The sequence below is a fragment of the Aythya ferina genome (assembly GCF_964211825.1).
Source record: "Aythya ferina genome assembly, chromosome: 3".
In the NCBI taxonomy this organism is placed as follows: Eukaryota; Metazoa; Chordata; class Aves; order Anseriformes; family Anatidae; genus Aythya; species Aythya ferina.
In genome coordinates, this window is record NC_140298.1 from 60,153,512 (window position 1) to 60,175,588 (window position 22,077).

General features: G+C 42.2%; 1 protein-coding gene across 4 annotated transcripts; it reads left to right on the top strand.

The window, feature by feature from the left end:
• The first annotated feature begins 549 nt into the window (after positions 1–549).
• MRAP2 (melanocortin 2 receptor accessory protein 2) lies at positions 550–20,239 on the top strand. Of its 4 annotated transcripts, none has more exons than XM_084515629.1 (8): positions 1,224–1,246; positions 1,665–1,937; positions 5,670–5,843; positions 6,428–6,596; positions 9,154–9,254; positions 9,798–9,947; positions 15,438–15,537; positions 19,785–20,239. In XM_084515629.1, exons 6-8 carry the CDS (start codon positions 9,821–9,823, stop codon positions 20,176–20,178), a joined length of 621 nt encoding a protein of 206 aa, XP_084371755.1. In that variant the 5' UTR covers positions 1,224–1,246; positions 1,665–1,937; positions 5,670–5,843; positions 6,428–6,596; positions 9,154–9,254; positions 9,798–9,820; the 3' UTR covers positions 20,179–20,239. The 4 variants fall into 4 exon arrangements, with proteins under 4 accessions (XP_084371754.1, XP_084371753.1, XP_084371755.1 ...); XM_084515630.1 differs by lacking the exon at positions 1,224–1,246 and adding an exon at positions 1,396–1,559; XM_084515628.1 differs by lacking the exons at positions 1,224–1,246; positions 1,665–1,937 and adding an exon at positions 550–686.
• The last annotated feature ends 1,838 nt before the right edge of the window (positions 20,240–22,077 follow it).

Here is a 22,077-nt window from a genome sequence, read left to right on the forward strand (position 1 = left end):
GGAATTTGAGCACTAAATTTTATTTAAGCCTAATAAATAAAAACAAAAAGTCCGAGTCACGCTGCCCTTTCAACATCAATGGATTAATAAGAGAAGGCAGGTTCCTGACTTTCCATTGTGTTTATTGAATTTTCTAGTTATGATGATACATAAGCATCAGTTTAATACTTTTGAGATGAAGATGACAATATTGAGAGCTTTTACAACTGTTTACGGAGAGAAACAGCCCTGTCCAAGATCACAGTCCCACCTGAAGAGAGACAGATGAAATAGAGTGGTTTCACTGATGCCCTTACTTGCACATGAGCTGTATTCAGGTGGAAGAAGACAAATGGATGTGAACCATATGGAAAATCCGATGCTAAAGGGTAAACGCCAGTGAGTCCTACCAAGGACTCACTGTAACACTTGAGGGCAGGTAGCACAGCAGGCCAATGGCTTTGTTGGATCGGTGTGTGAGGCAGCTCAAGGACACTGCCTGGTTGCCATGATGATGAATAAAAGCCACAAAGATGGAGAAGGAACTGCAGCACCTGTTGTATGAGGAGAGGCTGGGGCTGCTTAGCCTAGAGAAGGCTCAGAGGCTTCTCACCCATGTGTCTAAATACTTGGTAGAAGAATTAGGGAGCTCTTTCCCCTCAGTGGTATCCACTGACAGGGTCTTCAAAAGAACTCTAGATGTAGAGGTTAGTGATATGGTTTAGTGGAGGTCTGGTTGGCGTTAGGTCAGAGGTTGGACTCTGTGATCTTGGAGGTCTCTTCCAACCTAGATGATTCTGTGGTATGAGGGAAGGGGCACAAACTGCTCCGATAACTACAAGCAGCTGAGCGCGGCATCGAGTTCACGCTGATTTCTCAGAGGTCTCCCCCTTGGGCTAACAGCAAATGGCCGCCGCCCCCTCAGCGCCCGCCGAGGCCGTTGCCCGCGGCCGCCCACGCGGCGCCGGAGCCTCCCCAGCAGCAGCAGTAGCAGTAGCAGCAGCAGCAGCAGTAGCAGCAGTACCACCAGTAGCAGTAGCAGCAGTACCAGCAGCACCGCCAGGCGCCGCCGCTCCCGCCCGCACCGCCCATTGGCCCGGGCGGCGGCATCACGTGCGGGTAGCCGTGCCGTGCCGTGCCGTGCCATGCCGCCGGGGCGCCGCGGCTGCTGCTGATTCATTGGCTGCGCTGCGCCCTGCCCTGCCCTGCCGGGCTGTGCTGTGCTGTGCCGTGCCGTGCCGTGCCGGGCGGGGCGGCGCCCGGCCAGGTAAGGGCGGCGGCGGTTGGGGCGGTTGTGGCGGTTGGACCTTGGCGCTGCCCCGCCCCGCCCTGAGGGGCTGCGGGGCTCGTGTGGGCTGTTCATGAACGGGGCTGAGGTGCTGGGGGAGGTGGTGCCTGCGAAAAGGGGGCTTGTGTCTCGTCTCGGTGTTTAGCTGAGGGGTTCCCTCTGGTGCTCCGGAGCACGCGTCTCCCAAAGCAGCCCAGCCAGCCCTTAACCACCCCGCTGTGGCACATCGGGAAGGCGTTAAAAGTTTTTATTCCCTCCCCAGGGTTGGATGTTCGGCTCTGCCCTGGCTGCTGTGCGTTTGAGCGAACTTTAAAATCCAACCTAAAAACACTTGCAAATAAAAAAAAAAAAAAAAAAAAAAAAAAAAGAATATATTTCTTGTTCTTTTTTTGTCCAGGTGACGTGTGGCTCTCTGCAGTGGATGGCTTTACCCATTCTCAGCCTTTCCCTTGTCCTTCCCCAGAGGAGCCTGGTGCTTTATTCCACTATCCCTCAGCATCCCTCAGTGGCCCCTCCAGCAAGCAGCGGCTGCTGGCGGTGGCAGGATCAGGTCCCTGTGCTCAGCTGCCTGCCCTTCCCTTGGCTGGAGCTGATCCCCTCCGAGACCAGCAGGCAGAGCTTCCCTCCGATCCCCCATGGTTGCCTTGCTCGTCCTGGCGTGTCCACATCAGTAGGTGTTTGCAGTGCCGGGTGGTGACTGGGTGTGTGGGTGACAGGGTGTGTGGCAAACCCATAGTTTGGCACTGCTCCTGTGTCAGCCACGGCTGGTACAGGGATGGGGCAGCGGTGGCGATGCTGGCCTATGCTGCCCCAGCAAGGCTGGGCAGGGCTCGTTTGGCACAACATGAGGGCACTTCTGTTTCCAGTTGTGTTCTCCAACCTGCCGCTTTTCTCTCTGCGCTTTTCTGTTTCTCCTCATTTGAGCTCCTCAGAGATGCAGATTTGCATAACCGGTGTGGAAATAAATAGATGTTTTGGCTTCCACTCTCAGATAATCAGGCAATTGTCTCAAATGCTGCTTGTTTTTCTTGTCCATTTGCCTATTTCCTATTCAGGTTCTTAATCAGAGAGTTAAGGTAAGTTCTTGCTATAGGAGTAAATACCTGGCGAGATGCCAGTGAGATGGTAACTCCCTGTTGACTGAGGGCAGTCTGGCTCCCTTCTTGCCTAAAATAATGAAACATTCTGGCTGCATCAATCATGAGAAAAGATGTTTAGAATCAAGCTGTTGCCAGAGAATTCATTTTCTGAAGAAATAAAATCCAGAGTGTTAAGAGCTGTCAAAGTTGTTTATTGCTGTGCTTATTCTTTCACAGCTTGTGTACACATTGTGGTGGAAAAGGTTATAAGGTGAAGCCCAGATCATGCTCATGCAGCTTGTTAAACTGTTTAAATCAAATTTCCAATCTTAAAGCCAATAGTGTGAGCAAAATTTTAGTACATTCGAGGCTTTATTCTGTGTGCTTGCTCCAATGAGCTTCGGTTCAGTTGTGCTGTTGTTAACGCTGCTTCCTTGGTCCCTTGTTGCATGTTTATTGCCTGGTGTAGCACAGAGACATGGTAGGGATTAAGGATGAGAGTGGATGTGCATTTATGAGTAGTGTATTGCTGTCCGATTGTATTGCTGGGAAGAAATTTGAAATAAATTGTTTGCTTCTTTCACAGCAGTAGAGAGAATTAGAAAGGCAAGAAAAAAAAAACAGTTCTGTTTTGGAAAACTCCTAAACCAGTTTGCTTTTTAGTAAAGATCCATTTCAGTAGCTATTCAAAGTTTTTTGCTGAACTGATTGTGTTGTACATGAACTGCAAGAGCTCAGAAATCCTTTATCCATGCAGTGTGGAAGTTTTCAGGAAAAGCTGTATTTTTTATTTTTTTATTGAGAAAACATAATACACAGCTGACTCTTCAAACTGAAAAGCTCAAGAATTACTTCGCATCTGAGGGAGATTATGATTTTACAGACCCTGTGGGTGTGATCTTAACCCGTAGGCATTTTTCCACCTCAGTGCGGCCAAACCGCTGCTGTGAGATATCCAAGAGTGGTTGCAACTCTGAGCGAGTGGTTTATCATACCTGTTTGGTTCGGCTCTGCCAGTTTATCTTCTGCTGCCTTGAAGGCAGACAGGAGCTGCGCAGGGGAAATCTGTTTCTGTGGATAGAATAGCTGAGCAGTGAAGTGCGTGGCTGTGCTTCACACCCGACGGGTGCTGTGTGAAGGTCAGGGGCTTGTTTTGTTACGGAGGAGGGGAGATGGCCTCAGTTTCCACTCTGCTTCTTAGCTGCAGTATCCTGGCTTTGTCATTGCTGCAAAGCTGACAGAGAGCTGCAAAATGAGGGGTGAGCACACTTCTCTGCTTCCTTAGATGTGCAGCCCTACATGCAGCAGTGCTGTGTCTCAGCAAAGGGGCCGAGTCCCTTAATTAGCGCTGAGTTCCCTGATGCAGTGATGCGAAAATGGTTAGTTCTTTTAGCCTCACCCCTGCTAAGAACAGTCAGGGTAGATGTGGTTGTTTGAAATCCTCCCTGATGCCTCTATTCTTGGATTCAGTTGCTCCTTTGGCCACACTCAGCACCAGGTTTGCAGTTTCCTTGTGATTTGCAAACTAGCCCATTAGAGTAAATCTGTAGTCTAGTAACCCTATGAATAGGGTTATGTGCATTGACAGAAATTCTCTTCACAGAGAGATTTTTTTTTTCTATTAAAAGTAATGTCATCTTTGGGTTATAAAAATTAAAACACTTGTTCTAGCCCTACTACTGAAGTTGCCTTCTTATTATCATTTATTCTTATCAGTTATTGAATAATAACACACAGCTGTAAGAGTTGTTTTTAAAATGCGTTTTCTAGCTCCTTGCAGCTGACCTGAGGTGGGCTGATCAGTATGAATATGGAAAGTGGGGAATCTTTCCTTTCTCCCTACTCAGAATAAGGCATTGGAGTAACAGATTTCGGGGTTAGCAAGGCATCCAAAAGATCTCCATTTCAGCACTGAGCTTGTTGTGGTAATAGAGCTAGTAAAAAAACATCTAGTAAAGGGTAGCTTTTGCACTTTAAAGCTGCTCAGAGATGAGAACCTGTTATTCAGATATAGTTTTCTCCATTTATTTCCTCTTTGCTTAGGAGGAGGTTTGGTCTTGTTCTCTCCAATGACTACATCAGCTGTCAAATTGAGTGTTTTTTATAGAGACTTATTATTTGGGTGGAAGTGTGAATGCTCATAATACTCCATTTGGACTTTTGAGATGGCAAAATCTGATGTGTTTTCAGGATTCGAAGTTGAGCTCTGAAGATTGATTGCATAATTTTGTTGTAGCTGCAGAAAACAAATGGAATTAAGTCTAGTATCTCTCTATTGTTTGTAGTTAATACTGTCTTAGGACTGCATATTTTGCCTGTAATTTTAAAGGCTTTTGATACTGGAGTTGAACTAAGCTTGTTGCTTCAGTGTGTGTTTTGGGAGCTAGTTCCAGTAGCTTTGTACTAACTGACAGTTCCCTGTCCCTTTATTGTCAGCTCAGGTTTGAAACTCCTTCAGAATAGAAGGAGTATATAACTTTTGTGATGTCCCATTGGGTATAATTCAGCCTTCTTCTTAGACAAGACTTAAAAGCGAGCATACACAGTGTTTCTTTGTCTTTTTTCAAATCCATGTAGTTGTCTGCGAACTCATAGTACAATGTGATTTCCTATTAGTTTCTGCCAAGCTTCAGGTGGCCCCATCTGAGTTGAACTACTAAGCGGGCATCAGTGTTTGTGTATATGATTGACATTTTAGGAAAGTACTTGGCAAATTGTTTTGGTCTTTTACTTGTTAATTTTGACTTTAAATTCATGAAGTTATTGCTTTTAAACTAGGCACAAGCAGTAGCCATACGATTAGCATGCAAAATTATACATAATGGTGTGGAGACCTACACTGCAGCAAAACAGCATAAGACATTAAGTGCTAGTTCGTGGAAAATAAGACGTTTTCGTGAGAATTCATATGCATGTTGGATAAGCAGGTGCTAGAGTCTAGTTTACATTTGCAAGGATATTAAAATGTATGTTACGTGATGTATAATACAGGAGCATGCTGCACAGCTGCCTGTGATTTTTCATTTCTTGTCCTTAGTTCCCTTAGACTAATTTAGTGTTTTTTCCGTACCATTGTTATAAAGCCCTTTTGTGATGAGTCTAAAATTATTCTTCTTGTTGTAGTGCAATAGCTCATGCAGATGATGCTGTTCTGAGTTGCTAATATTGGTACTTTCTTTTCTTTCCAAGAAAAGTCCCAGGTGCTATGTACTCAAAGTTAGCATGTATGATTGATTCTAATTGTATGGTCAGTTTTCAATTATCTTGCTATTTTTCCTGCTAAATTTTGCTTTTATATTGCTTGATTTCCTCTATTATTGCAGGTGAGAAGATTGGGTATACCCTGTACAAGACCTCAAGCTGGATCTCAAACCCCGTACGTCTAGGATCTTGAGAACTGGAAAGAAGCAAGGACCATTTGGCTAAGTATCTGCTGCAGACTCCTTTCTCATCAGTACTCAGAAGTGGCACAGCTTGTTCGAAGCAATAACTGTGTGGTAAGGTTGTAGAAAGATGAGATCTCTATTACGTTTCAGCTCCTGCAGTGCAGAGTAAACAGATTTGTGCTTGCTTTCCTCATTCACTTCTTCCTCTGTGACTGCCTCAGGATGGAGTAAAAAACAATGCAGTGGTGTGATGGCTGCTTCCCTTGCCCCCAGCAAGCAGAATATTGTTGGTAGGATGGGGACTGAGGGGGGCACAGAAACAGCCTGAGTTTGTTACCTTCTTGTAGCCAGTGCTTCTGGTTTAATTGTACTGCATAACCGGTGGAGCTGATGCATCAGGATGCAGTGCTAAGCTTTCTCAGACTTACCACAGTTTGAAATGCTGCTGATTTCTGTTCCTGCCTGGCTTTTGGGATCTTCACCGTTTGCAAGGGACCAACAATTTGCTTAGTCTATGAGGTCTGTAAAATGTTTGATCTCTGCAGAAGTAAGCAGAATGGTAAAGTGGAAAATTAATGTAGTTTTTGATTGAAAACTTACCTCCTTGCTTGCATCTACAGTATTGGTAGTTTATCTTGCTCCAGAAATGACCACTACCTTGACCAGTCCACATGGATTTACTCTTGTGCATGCAGATCAGATTTGGAGGTGGCTGTTGCTGGTGACATCCAAGACCAGTTCCAGATGCACACAAAAACGGATTTGCCCTGTTGGCTCCAGTGGCAGTGTGAACCACAGAGCTGTGCTTCAGATATGGCGTGTGCCCAGCTTTGCCCTTAGAGCAACTGGGTGTCAGTCTGAGAGGTAAGTGGCTGTGCAGAGCAAATGTGCTGATGACATCCAGAGTGTTTCAAATAGTCGAACCTCAGTGGTGTCTGCACCCCACTGCTGCAATTCAGAGACATGGATTTTGTGCAGACTCAGTGCTGCAGTCAAACTGCCTTGCACAGGTACCACTGGCAGGCAGCTGTGACCCTACAGACTTTCACAAAGGTTAAGAATGAGTTCTCATGAAGGTGTAATTCAGCTCCAGGAGTTGCAGTCGAGTCTCCTTGACTGCAAAATAAAGCTTTTTACTTTATGATAATATGAGCATAATAAATATGAGCAAAATAAAGCTTTTTACTGCTCATTTACTTGTTTCTGAAAGAAAAAGAGCCAGTGTGAGCCGTATACATCAGAGTCAACAGGTAGGCATGTAGAATAGAAGGCTTGTTTTAATGTATTTCAGGCCAAGGTTTTAGAGACATTTGGGCAGACAGCTTATAAGTGAGGTGTATGCTGGGTTGGGACAATGCTTATGCTTAGCTCTACTGCATCACGTAAAGGCGTGCTTTATGTCCTGCAAAGCCTGAGTAACGGATCAGGCAAGGAGCCAGTGGCCAAAGTTTCAGTAAGCACCTGTTGCTCTGACAGTGACTGATCCACAACTGAAGTAAGTGTAGAAATGCTTATAGCCAGTGGTGATAGCCTGGAATTTTGAGTCTGAACCTACACCTAAACCAGGACAAATTCTCTTATGACCTATGAGGAGAAGAGTCACAAGTAGACACTAGTGAGTAGGCTGCGGGGAGGGATCTGCATGACACCCAGTTAACAGCATGCATCTGAAACGGGAGGGTCAGGCTGGTTGTTAGGAAAAGGTTCTTCGCTGAGAGCATGGTTGGGCACTGGGACAGGCTCCCCAGGGCAGTGTTCACAGCACTGAGCCTGTGGACAATGCTCTCGGACACGGTTTTATTTATTTATTTATTATTATTTTTTTTTTTTAATGTGGTCCTGTGCAGAACCAGGAGTTGGACTCCGTGATCCTTGTATGTTCCTTCCAACTCAGGATATTCTATGATTCTATCTCCTCGCATTTGAGGTAGATGAAGAAACACTTTTTGGACTGTTCATATATCTTATTCAGAAGTTTTCTGCCTGTGGATTTATGATAATGCTAAAAGAGGCAGTGACAATGAACACTAAATCCATACAAGAAATATTTAAGAGACTCCTCTAGAAGGCTGCAAAAGAGAAAAGCAGGATTAGACAGGAACATGCTGATAAAATCTGACAGGAGATGCATCATCAAGTAAACACTGAGGAGAAGGGAAAAAGATGATGGGAACCCTCAGGGGTCAGTCACAAAAATGAAATGCAGAAGCTTGTAAGAGACAGCTGACAGAGCTGTGCTGGTAGGAGCAAGCTAGGACGAGAATCATAGTTTTTCCTCTGTGCCATTTGCTTTTTCCAGAAGGTAGGAGTTAACCTCAGTTGATTTTAGAAAACAAGAAAAACTGTCTAAAGCTCAATTAGACATTCTCTCTTATTCCAGGAAATAAGGAAAGTTTTCAAGTCACTGAGAAAGCAGAAGAGGAAATTTCCTGTTAACACAAGCACTTTAAAAATTAAAAAATTTTTCTGTTATGTTCCTTCTTACCCTTAAGGAAATAGAGGATGGGAAACATCCTGAGCTGTGAAATGAATTGTACACTGCAGCCCCTAAATCATCTTTTTCCTCACCTTCTGTGCTTTAGGCTATTTAGTCTAATTAGGAGCTTTGTGAGTGGCTGAAGAAGGGTGAGGGTAATGAAGCACCTTATCCTTACTCAAGCAAATCTCGTCCTCTCCAGCCTCCCACTCCACCATGGGTGAATGGCTAATCCTGAAAATGAAGCTGGTTTGAGTTTGAAAAATAGATCCATTTCTTGTTCTAAATGATTTATCACTTTTTACAGAAATATAATGTTTTTTTATGAACTTGAAAGGCTGGTTGTACTTCTGGAGTGAATTTGTGTTTCTCACTTTGCTTGATTTCCTGGTCTTTATGCATGGCCATCCTAGCATTTGGAGTGTCCTATACTTGCATATGGTCTTATTGAATCTAACAGAAGACTGAAGTTTCAGCTATTTTGAGTGACAGGCTACTTTCCCCCCTCCTGCTAATAAGTTTTACCTGGATTTGACTTTGTACTATGAGAAGTTTCATTGTCCAAAGAACAGTTAATTGCAATAGTTTTGCAAACCACATGAAGTCTTCACCCTGCTGGGTTTGAATTGAATGTGGAATTACCCAAGCTCAATTTACTTTTTGAAAAGCACTGAACAGTTTCTTATGGAATGCTATTTCGTAATAAACCTCAGGTTAGATGTTCTGATTCCAGTTGCTGCAGCAGATGTTTTGTGCAGAGATGTGCTCTCTTTCAGTGTGTGTAGAGTTGTCTAATCCTGAAAAATTACTCTGCAAAACACAAATCCCTAGCAGTGTTGGAATGACAGAATATCTATCAGGCTAACTTTAATACTCAGTAATGTTGCCCTGCAGGTTTTGTTGATCTGCGGGGAAAATCACTGCTGTCTTATTTTCCTCCTGCAGTGGCATATTGAAACTTTTAGCACAGAAAAATCTAGGTTGGAAGAGACCTCTGGTGGTCATCTGCTCTAACCTCCTCCTCAAAGCATGTTCAGCTAGATCAGGTAAGTATTTTTGTCTGTCTAATTGAAATTTCCCATGTCTCAACTTGTGTCTGTTGCCAAATGTTCAGCCTCTTGTGAGGACACCAAACTCAGATGTGGTACCACAGACACCATCTCACCAGCACTGAATAGAGAAGAAATGCTTCTCTTGATATGCAAGCTACACTCCTGTTAATTCAGGCCACTGCATGGTTGGTTTTCTTTACCCCAAGGGCATGCTGGTGACTCATGTTGGTGGGGGCACCCTCAGGTCCTTTCCTGCCGAGCAGTCAGCTGGGTTCCTATCAGCTGAATTCTCCAGCTTGTCACGGTCCTGAATAGCAGGATCGGCCAGCAAAGACTGAGGAAAGGGTGAGAGGGCTTGTGATGGCCTCGCCTGGTGGGCAGTGATACTGGATTTAATGGTGGGAGCATCTTTGTAAGCGTGAGTGGTTCATCTTGGGAACAATGATGAGAGAATCCCCTAAGTAAGAAAAGATGCAGGGTGAAATCAAAAGATACACAGAAAAATGTATTCTGTACTAACGCATTTTGTATCCACAGGGACATATTTATTGTAGTGCAAGATGTCTGCCCTGAGGTTGATTTCTAACAGAACCTCCCAGCAGGCCATGTCTAACTCTGATTACACCTGGGAGTACGAGTACTACGAGTACGGGCCGGTGTCGTTTGAAGGCCTGAAGGCCCATAAATGTAAGTTCACTACAGACGTATTTTATTTCAGCTGAGCTTCCCCATCTTATTCACTGCCCTTCACTTATAGCTGATTATTGTACAGAAGTCTCTCTGAACTTTCTGATTTCTCAACAATTAGTTATTAGCCTCTTTACTGAATTATTATAATTGTTTCTTTTTCTGTCTTTTTGTCGGCTGTTTTCATTATGTGTAGGAGCACCATGGATTTCTTGAGTGTAGTAGGAATTTCTCAGTACTAAGGAATAGCAGACTACTAAGAACTGTTTATAACAGCAGGTGCAGCCCCTGCTGCTTCTGGTGCCTACCTGCTGCAATCCATGTTCTGTTCTTGTTCCCGGTAATGTGAAAAGGGCATTGGTGGGCAGCCTTACTGCTGTTGTTTTTCTTTCATAAAAACGTGTAAAGCTTTCAAGAGACTTGAAAGAAGAATTTTCTTTTTTGAAGAAACTTTTATCATTAGGATTTTCTTCCTAGAATGCTTGTGTTAATGTAGTATTGTAATAATGCTGGAGCTGTTTAATTACAGTAGAAGTAGAAAGTGGAGGATAGAGATCAGAGAGATGAAAATTATCTCCAAGAGGAGATTTAGCTAGGACAAACTAGTGCAACCAGGCCAATATTTATTGGACAATAAGTTTGGTTACAGTAACTTTGACTTCTAGATTTTTTTTTTTTTTTGGGGGGGGGAGGAGGAGGGTGAAGGAGAGACAGGGGAAGTTTTTTTTTTTTTTTTTTTTTTCCCTTTAAGCTCCTTTTTTTCCTTTTAAAAAAAAAAAAAAAGGAACAAATGAACTCAAAACTCTGGGATGTGTTCTGCAAGCATTTTTCCAAAGAGAAGCAAGTCGTCTCATCCCACTGTTTTACAGCTTAATATTCTGTGCAAATGTTTAAGCACCAGTCTTTGAAGTAGCGGGACAGGGTCCCCATCCAGTACTGGGGTGTTGGTCCAGGGTGGGATCCATGCTTCCTTCCTCATTCATTGTGATAAGGATTTGGACTGGGAAGGAGGAGGCTTGCAGTGGCAATCAGTAGCCCAGGGAAGCTGATCTGCTTTGCTTCTTGCTTCGGGAGGCTTTGGGGAGGCACTGGGAGAATCAGAAGAACTCACAGACGTTCTTACAACTTCTAAAAGACAAAAGCTAGACCAGAAGCTACTGTTTGGCCTGAATTGTACTTTTCCTTTATTTATTTATTTTTTTTTAACAGAAGTCTGCTGATTATTCTCTGTGTTTTTACAAATGTTAGGTACTTGAAAAATGTAGGTTAGTTTTTATCATGTTTCCAATTTATATTCCTTTTTTCCACTTAATCAGAGACCAAACCTGATTACAGAGATCACTGATTAGGAAGATGAACTGCCGTGTGTGTACTCACCATCTTCTTAGCTCTGTGTGTCAGTGTGATGGGAGAACAAATATAAATGATAGTTACCTCTGAACTGCTGGAGGTCTAGTGGTAAAACGAATCTCAGATTGCCGTTGAGCTGCTTGCCGTGCTGGGTATGGCAGCTTGGCTTTGCTGTCTGGCTGTGCTGCTCGTAGAGCAGGAGGGCTCAGGATGACACTTGTTAGTGAACGGGACAGAGGAAACACCACCTCTCAGGTGGAGCTTGCTCTATCTGTGAAAGAGAGGGGCTAATAGCAGTATTGAATCAGTTACTTAGGAAGTCCCTTCTCCTTTTGTGTTTTATCCCACTTTTTAACTGATAGATTGGAGTTGCCTCTCTTTACTATAGTGTTACTGCATTTTCAGTGGGTTGATTTTAATCTAGTAAAGGAACAGTCTATGTCTTTTGCATATGCGATGATATTTCAATAAATACCTTGTTCTAGGTAACTCCAGCTGAGTTGGGCCTATTGAGGATTGTGGAGGCAACATGGTCAAACGTTTAGTCACTGCAATCTGAATGTGTGAGAGAAGGTTATGTTAGGGCTACATTGTCATGGAGACCTTGAATACTTGACAAGTCCTCATTTTATTTGCTGGCTCTCTTTCTTTTTTTTTTTTTTTTTTTAGCCATGTAAGAAATGTTAAACCTTTTTTTTTTTTTTTTTTTTTTTTTTTTTTTTTTTTTTTTTTTTTGCACAGATGTATGCAGACTGATTTTCAGCTTTTGCTAACAAAGAATTTTAAATTCTGTAGAGGCAAGCATCATAAACGGGGAGGTTGGGGCTTTGTAGATGTGCTCCCACTTGGAAGTACTCCATCTTCCTCAGCTTTGCTATTCGAAGATTTTTGTAGTAAAGATAGAATCAAAATCAGTGATAAAAGAACTGATGTGAAAGCAATGAGGCTCTGCTTTGGTGATCTGGTTTACAATGTAAAGTTAAAATGGTGCTGTTGGCTTGTCTGTATGTTGTACAGGGAGCTGTAAGGAAAGCAAAGGAATAAACATCCTGAACTGTTGATGGGGAGGTGTGAGGTGCAGGGAGAAAGTGTCTGTGGTGCCACTCCGTGTGGAAAACACCTGCTCATATGGTTAGAGTACTGAAAAACAGAAGTGGCTGAGAAGGGTCCATCTTATTACTCTGCACTGAGAACAGGAAGGACCTTTATGGTACAACAGTCTCGGAATGCTGGTAGATAAATGTATATAAATTCCACCAAAGTCCAGAAATGAGTCTACAAGAGAAGAATCCAGCCCAACTGGAGAGGGCATGTACGTCTGTATTTTAACTTATGTTAAAAACTTAGAGTGGATTCCAGTTCAGGTGATGCAGGCTGGCAGCAGCACACTGCCAGCTGTAAAACATCTGTCCCCTCTTAAACTTAGAGGTGATTTCTTCGAATTTCTGATGTACCAAGGTATTTCACCCAATGTGAGGGAGCGCTGTGTTGGACTATAAGGTAAGATGAATTCTACAAGAGAAAGTCAGAGGCCGATTTGGATTTAGTGTTGATTTAGTTACAGTCAAATGGAGATTCCTAACAATTCAGCATACCAGAAAAAGAAATTCAGAAGCCTGTTCTCTGAAAGTAGAGAAAAAGTTACGTAAAGTGATTTGTAGAGAAAAATGCTTAAAAAACAATCTAATTCACAGAAATTATTTAATTAAAAAATAGTAAACCCAAACAAAAACAAACAAACAAACAAAAAAAGGGTGTTGGTGAGAAGAGGGGCTGTTTAAATGCCAAATGATCTTTCAAATATGAAAAAATCTGTTTCAAAAGCTGAAAGCACGTTCTGCCTGAGCAGAAGTGAAGGCAGAAACTAGAAATCAGAAAATCCAGAAAAGTAGGCACCAGATGTTTTATAAATTAAAAGTTTCTAAAGTAAATAGACAAAGATAACCAGGAGTTATCTGTGACTGGCAGAGATACAAACAATTTTTTGTGCATTTGGAACAGAAGAAGCCTTGGTAACATCAGAGAGAAGTAAAATAGGTAGGACTGTTAAGAGGATTATGAATTAGTGTTAGGAAGGCTGATACTAAAAGTTAGAAAGGTGATGGGATGCTTTCCTAATCTATTTGGAACTTGGCTGGTATTGTAAATGTAGTCTTAGCATTTATTTTGAATGCAAGTAGTTTGACGTGCCATTTATGTTGAATAAATGTTTAGAAATTAATAGGTTTGGATAATTTGCACTTAAATGAGTGAGACTGAAATGAAATACTAAAGAGATTTCTGGCCTGCTGCTTTAATTTTAAAGAAACCCAAAGAACGTCATTGATGCAGCAGAGGGTTAGAAGTGTCAACAGCCACAGTGAAGCAAGATGTAGCTTTATGCTTAGTAGGCGTAGGAGTTCTCTTCCAGGGGGCAAAACACCAAACAAACCCTGAGGAAGGCTTGCTAATCATGAATTATGGGAGCACACAATACCAGCAGATGTGATTTTTGTGGGAAGTAGTAATTTGTCAATAAAGAAAAGTCAAGATTGTCTGATATATTCATTTTTTCAACTTGATCAATATGATCTATGCATGTATTTCTAAAGCATCCTATTTGATCATATTTTGTTCTGCTCACCAATGCAGTTGGTTAAGTGGTGAATTGCTTAATGGGGATATTTCTTTTCAGATCAAATTTGCAGGTACTGCAAAGTCTAAGATGATAAATAACCATGAACTATCTTGTATTAATAAGGTGAAATGCCTGATGAATCTTGAAACACCGAGTACAGGCTATACATACAGAATGATTCTGAAAATAATTTAGGGCTCACAACGCACAGAATTGCAAAAATAAACTCTTACCAGTACGCTTGAAGCTAAAAGGACTATTCCAAGCTTTGGAAAGTGTACAGAGCGTCAGTAAGGGGTGATTTTTTCCCCCATTTTCTACTCATCATGAAGACCTATACTTGATCTACCTTTGGTTATTTTAAAGGATGTTGAGGAGAGATGGAAAAAACTGGCAGTGAGAGACTTGAAACTTAACCTCCTTAGTTTACCAGAAAATGGGATTAAGGAGTGACTTGATTATGATCGAGTATTTTTACAGGGAGAAAATGTCGAGTTGCAGCAGGCACTTTTTCTTCACACAGAAAGAGCAAATGGTTACGATTGATTTCTAGTTTCCAGATCTGCCTTTAACGTGGAAGATGTTTCACAGTGGGAGTGTGATGAACCACTGGGGCCAAGTACCAGGCAGGAGGGCCGGTTCCTTGTTTTCTGGTGTCCTTAGTCAGTCCCATAGGAGACTGAGTGTTTGAGGTACTGGTAAATGTTTTGCACTGTTCCAGCTGGATTGGCTCAGATGGCTTGTCGAGGAGCTCTGCGTTCACTGGGGATCGCTGAGGTTTGGAGGTAGCTGTGGGACAAGAGCTTGTCCTGCCTGAGACTTTCCTTTGGCTTGTCTGTGTGTTAATTTTATTGAACTTTTACAGTGCATGTGTTGAATATTTGCATAAACTAAAAATAAACAACTGCAAGGACAGGTGAAAAACCACCTGCACACTGCAGGTCCTGGCCCAAGTCATGTTTTGGCTTGGTGCTCTGTAGTTCTGGGCTGTGGTTACCAATTGTTTGGAACTGCTTGTCCCACTTGTACCACTGAAAGACAGCTAAATCTTCCTAAGCCTGTTGTGCCAAAGAGATCTGTCAAAACCTGGAACCCCAGTGGTGTCAGGCAGAAATCATTCAAAGTAGCAGGAATTCTGTGCTATATAGGGACAGAGTTTTTTTTCTGAAAATCAAATAATCCTGTTATCCGAATTCTAGTGTTGAATTATTTCCAAAGCAGTGCTTGGATGTGGGCCAGGCATAACAAAAGAAGCTGCTTTTAGTTCAATAGCAGAGAATTCAGTCCCTTCCCGCTTTCAGCTTGTTTCTGGTTTGTCTGGATGTGAGTAAAATTTGGGCTAGAAATGAGAGGTTCAGTGTCAGCTTTCCATTCAGAAATAAATCTTATAATTCTTCCCATTTTGCCAACCAGGAATAAGATGCAAAGTTTTTGGGGATCTGTAGTCTCATACTGTATGTGGAAGGGAACTTTCTGCAAATGCAGGTGAAATACTGATCATATTATTTTCTCTTTTTCACCAGATTCCATTGTGATTGGATTTTGGGTTGGTCTTGCAGTTTTTGTCATCTTCATGTTCTTTGTCCTGACTCTGCTGACGAAGACTGGAGCGCCACATCAAGAGTGAGTCCAAAAACTGGAATAACAAATGCAGCCTTGGTGCCCTGTGTGGTGTCCTGCAGCCCACAAATGACCAGTGACAGTGCTGATGTTGCACTGGCTCAGAATATTATTATTTTTTTTTTGTACTCCATTCTTAGGAAAGGCTGTTGGGTGTCTTTAAAATATTTCTTTTGTTCCAAGTGTTTGAAAAAGACACAAGTATTGACAGGGTAGATACAAATTAAATACAATGCAGGTACTGACTTAAGAATGTTGAAGCATGGAGGGTTTTACATGTTTGCATCTAAGTCCAAACCGTAGATGTTGGTAATATTTGCAAGATCTTCTCTTAACACTGTAGCTCACCGAGCCTCCAGGTGTCTTAGTTTCTGCTGAAAAATTGCAGTAGATGGGGAAGTCCCAATCAGCTCCTTACTTCTTAGCACTAGAGTCCTCTTAATCACAAACAAAGCCTTTCTCCACCTCCTTCTGGCTGATCTGTATGTGCACACCATGCCTTGGCTCAACCACTTATCTGCAAGTCTGACACTTAACGCAGTTGTGCAGCACGCAGGCTATCAGTGTCCCTCTGAGAAAGTCTGAGCCCGCATCTCCTCCCACGTTTGCTTGTCATCAAGAAGAAATCAAAAGGCTCTCTGGAGGGTGAGAAGGCTCGCAGGCAGGTAGCAGTGATGAGGAGCTGATTGTGAAAGGCAATTGTCTGCCGTTAACGCTTCCTGACGCAGCCTGCCTGTCTCTGCCTCCAAGGGCCCTGTGCTGGTTACTCCTATGAAGGCTGCATCTGACAGCTTGTAATAGCTTCTCTCCAGAGGCAGGCGCGTGTTAGGGAGGACCTGCGGGTACCGTGAGCTCCTGGCTCTGCTCCTGCGTTTTTGCTTCTTTGAGATGGAAGCAGGCAGGCAGAAGAATTCAGCTTCCCGGAACTGACTTGCTGAATTTCATAGCTGGGATTTTTGCCTCCCTTACGTATTGTCAACACAAAACAAACAGAAAAGCCATGCTCTGCTCCCAAATATATTTAAAATCTTTGCAAATACTGGTGTGCTGTCTCTTTTCCCTGGGGATCTTTTCTCTTTGCTTAGCATCCAGGTCTGTACATATGTGAGTAATACAAGGTGGGGGAGGAAGTGATGAAGTCAAATACGTGACAATGAGAATTTTACATGGATATTTGTCAAAATGTTTGTGTGCTTGTAAAAGTGTACATTGAAGTAGCAGAGGGCTGCTTGATATATCTCACTGCATTTCTGCTTTCTTCATCAATATTCTTGGAACAGGCTGTCTAGAGAGTTTGTGAAACCTCCGTCTTTGGTCAACTTCCATGTCCAGATAAGGCCTCGAGCAACCTGACCTGAATTCACAGCTGGTCTTGCCTTGATCAGGGCATTGGACTAGGGACCTCCAAGGGTCCCTTCCATCCTAAATCTAAATATAGTTTTTTCTTCAGTTGTTGAACACAGCCTAGACATTTCCTTTCTGTACCTACTTTAAAATTCCTTGGCAGCTGTGAGAGCTGTATGCTTGTATATTTGTCCACTTATTTCATATGCTGAGTTGGTGCCTTTAACAAATCTACACTTGTTTTTTGAGATCTGATAACTTAATGTGTACAGTACTGGAAAAACAACATCCAGAGATACGCTAAGGGCAGCAAATACTATTGATGTATCTTATTTTTGCTGCGTATATATAAAAACTGGAGAACATAAACACCTACTTGCAAAAACAGTGTAGACTGTGGATTTATTTTGCCTGCATTTTGTCTTTACAGCTCACTGGATTCTTCATGACTCATAGTTTCATTAGTGGGCTGTCTTGCAGCCGTCCTTTAGAAATAGATGTTAATGGGATCCCTAGGTCTTGGGAGAAAGCCATCCTGGTTGATGGACGTGTCTCTGACTTCAGGAAGTCATTCTGGCTGTTCTTTAAAGTACCATTAACGCGAGAGAGAAGTGTAACTGGGTTCAGATGGATGGATCCAAAGTAGAATGCTCTGATTTTTCTAGTAATACGCTTTTCTTGGCTCAATATAAAGGGGTATGATAGCATGTTCTTTTTAAAACTGTACAAGATGTTCAGGTTTGGGTACATCCTCAGCCCAAGAGGAGAGGTTCAGGACATGGATGAGGAGGCAGAAATGCAATTAGTAAAGGAAATACCTCTTGCACTTTTCTTTTGTTCACTTGTATTAGTAGGTGTAGAACATTAGCTTGTCCAAAAAGAGGTCAATTATTTTTTCCATATTTCTGCCTGAAATTTTCTGAAATTTGTCTTACTCTTCTTTGTCACTCAGAAGACATTACCCTGTGTTTCTTCATGCTTTTTAAAAAAAAAGTCCTTAAAACATGTTTATCTAACAAATGTGCAAGTCTGCTCATGTAACCAGTCTGGCCCTTGTGATTACAAGGCTTAATGGAGGTATCGAGGCAGGGTTGCTTAAGCTACAGAGGAATCTGAAGTGACAGTCCTAAGTCAGTGGAAGGGTATACTGCAAACCAGTCTGTACCCTGACGATACACTTGAATTTGTTGGGCAGAGGCCAGAGCTCAGTGCTGCAACCAGAACCCAGTACCACTGGCCAGAAAAATCCCAGAAGGGAGCCTAGTTTCCCTGCATTAATTCCCTGGTGACTACTTGTTTGAGTGATTTTCTTTAAGTGTGATGCTCGAGGTGTCTCGTGTTCTCTATCCTGCTCTTAATGGCAGCTTCTGGGACTTGGAATCCTCTTGGCCCAAATACAGCAATAGGAGTAGGTTGTAGTCTCTGCCGTGGCTCTCCAAATAAAGAACTGGGATTTCTGAAACTGCTTGTCTTGTTTTATCAGTCTTCTGGAAAGATGTACACTGAGGCATGCTTGGGTACTGTAGCGGGCAAGACTATAAAAGTTTTTAGTCTAGTTTAAGTCTTCCCCAAAATACAGCAAGGTAGTGTTCATGAATTTCAGAATCTGACAATATGAGTGTATGCTAGATCATGTGCTCCCTGTTCAGACAGGATCGTTCTCTGTAATAAGTCCTCAAAAACTTGGCTGTTGTAAAATTTCTCTGCATCTTCTATTTCTCCATTTAAAACTTGATTCCTAGGCTTACAATGTTTATTCTTAATGTGCTTGCCAGCTCCACTCTGTGCAACAAAACCATACAGGAACTCATTTTGCAAAACCCTATACGCAGCTCAGTGGGTGCTTTCAGCTGCATTACAAATATGTTAATGTCAGTCACCTGTTCTGAAGGTTATCGTGGCATTATTCCAGTCTGTTTCGATCGATGATCCTTGTGGGTCCCTTCTGACTCAGGATATTTGGTGATTGGGTGTTTGCCTCCTGCTGTGTATCCAGTAGATCATCATTTAGCTAATCCTGTGTCTTGCATCGGTTTAAACATTAAACTTCTGCATGCTTCACTTTGAAATGCAGAATGAGCCAATATTGTTTTGACAAACTAGAGGACTGGTTTGATTTGAAGGCCAGTGTAACTGACTTTGTTAGGCTCTAATTCTTGTATAATGTCATAAAAGTAAATTAGCACTTGAAAATCGGGGATTTCTAGGATTAACTGTTGTCTGGGTCGAGCTCTTCTCACCTTCAGCTGTTTGTGGCTCCTGCACAGATCTGTGTAGACTGGAGCTGTTCTGAGCTAACACTTACAGAAAGCTCCAAGAGAAATGTCAAGACGTCTTTCCTTCCTGGGCTATGTTTCTGATTCTTTAAGCCTTCCAGTCTTTATAGTAGTCTGTTTAAATTTGGAAATCCGAATGACATTGACCGAGGTCAGTACAAATGACGGTTTGATGTCTGGACAACCAACCACCCAATTACTCCTTTAGTGACAGCAGTGTTACCTAATGTCTCTCAAAGGTTTTCACTATTGAAGATTTTTCTCAAAGCATTCTGTGAAACTTTTTTTTTTTTTTTTGAACTTGCTACTGCTTGTTAGCTACCTAAGAGGAAATTCTGTAGGCTCATTCAGTGAGCTGAACTGGTTATTAAAATATACTGCTTGCTATAAGTGCCATTAAAGAACATGGGTGTTGATAACTTACTCCCATGGAAAATTACCACTACAAATTGAGACTTGAAATAGCTTCAGCAGAAAATAAATAGTGCTGGCCTTTTAAGTCCCTTGTAGATAAGCTATAGGGTTTCCTTTCTTCCTGATCGTAATGGCTGCTGAATCTTGATTTGATGGTGAGAATACCAATAATTCTACTTTCGTGCTCTCACTTGTTTTTTTTCTTATTTTCCCTAGCAATGCAGAACCTTCTGAAAAAAGATTCCGGATGAATAGCTTTGTGGCAGATTTTGGAAGACCTTTAGAATCGGAGAGAGTCTTTTCTCGTCAGATAGCTGAAGAATCCCGGTCACTTTTCCATTTCTGCATTAATGAAGTGGAACGCTTAGACAAAGCAAAACCAAATCAGAAAGGTCCAGGTCTGGAAAGTAATATCCACTTTCAGGAAGTTCCCAGGAGCAGTGGAACATTTGAGGAGGACCTGAATTGTCTTACAAAATTTAATATTCCTAACTTTGTGAACACTGAGCAGAACTCTTCCCTAGGTGAGGATGATCTCCTTATCTCAGAGCCGCCTATCATTTTAGAAAGCAAATCCGTCATGCAATCTTCCCATCGGATCCTTGACTGAAAATTTTTACTTTAAGGTAAAAAAAAAAAAATAAAAAAATCCTGGTGTTGTCCAGTTGGAAGCCCTTCTCATCCTTCTGTTTGTTTTTTTTTGGTAGAAGGTATTTCAGGCCCCTGCTTTTTTTTTTTTTTTCTTTTTAAAATTGTATGTAGGAATGGCTGTGCTTACAGAACAGTTTAGATGAGAAGTAAAACACTGAATGCCTTACTCCAATGCCTTCTGTCATCTAGGCCTTTTGTCCAGTATTGGGTTTGCTCCCTGTTGGTTTTGTTTGTTATTTTTGTTCATTTTGGTTTTAAATGACTGTTTATGTCCAACTTCTGAAGATACCATGACTTGCGGGGACTGTGAAGGCCAGAACCTGGCTTTGGGAGGTGTATGAGAACTCCTCAGCCAAGGGAAGTGTGAACTCAAACTACAGCTGAAGCAAGGAATAAGCAGGCAGCCGCTGGGGAGATTCTGCAGCTTCTGCCGCTCCCCAAAAGGACTTCTGAAACAGCAGCACAATGGATACCTGCGTGGAATTAATTTGTACTTCTAATGCCTAACTGCTTTTAGGTGCAGGTGAGACCCATTTTACAAGCTTCCAGAGGGAATACCTTGTATATTAAATGGTTCTGTTACTGTGTTTACAAACTGCTGCCACCACCTGCTGCCTGGTAGAAGCAAATTGGTGCCTGTCGTTATGGTACTTCAGAGCCACGTTCTGTTGGCCTTGGAATTAGTATCCAACACACATTAATTTGTTTTTTGTTGTTGATGTGAACTGCCAGTTGGGTAATGCAGAATTCAGTAGCTAGATCACAGGAAACCAGATGAAAAATATTCTTCTTTTGCCAACAGAATTAACGTGCCACTACCACTTTGTATGTAATTCATGCTTTGCTTATCAGCTGAACCTTCCTGTGCTTTCCAGCTCTAGAAACTGCCCTTTTTGGACCAGACAGCCAGTGAAGGGCTTAGGAGGCTTTGAGTTGTTCTGAAGCAGCCAGCTCCAGAAGCATAGCTGAGCTGTACTTGCTCCATCTTTCTGTACTTGGTTGGGATGGTGGTGTAACCACAACTATTCCCCAGGTAAGGGTTTTTTAAGAAAACAAGTAGATGTAATTTCAATCTTTGTTTCATTTTTAGAGAAGAATTAAGGTTCTGAACCTTAGTTGTTTTTTTTTTTTTTTTTTTTTTTTTGTCAGCTTTCTTGAAGAGATGGTTAGCTAGTGGCTGAATGGTTTTAGAGCAAGCGTGTGGAGGGCAGAAGAACCAGGTTTGCTGGATTTTGAGTTAACAGTGCTTTGTAGGAAGCTCTTCATGTGTATCAAAGTAGGGGGCTCAAGATCCCAGCTTAACTGGATTATTTTTTCTTTTGAAAGTAACCTGCTTTGTATACAACATGGTTTTGTCCAAATGAACATGTAGCAGTGGCCTGCTGATATAATCTTCTGAGATGCAAATTCTGATGAATTCATACTTTTCCTTTCAAATGACAAATAGGGGAAAAAAGCAACGAATGGGTTATGCATTTAAAGAATATAGGAAGAGGAAGAAACCTCTCTCTTCATCTCCCTTGCCTTTATTGCAAACCACTGACACCTACATTTCCTGATTTCAAATGTAATTTCTTGCACCTTTTCCTTGCACATTAAGTAGGGGTTAAAAGTATGGGCTATTTCAAACTGGCAGATTATTGTTGAAAATACTTCCCAAGAAAAGCCTGAAGTGAAGTCTGTATTAAACGAGTACAGCTGTGTAGATTGCCACAGACGTGTCTCGTATCTTACAGTGCAGGAGCGGCCTCCTGTCACTGTGAGTACTTAACCATGAGTACAGAGGCTGTAGCTTTTGTGGGCTTCCATTTCTTTTTTTTCCTTCCCAGATTAGTTCCTGTCCCTTTCCTTAGCGTTG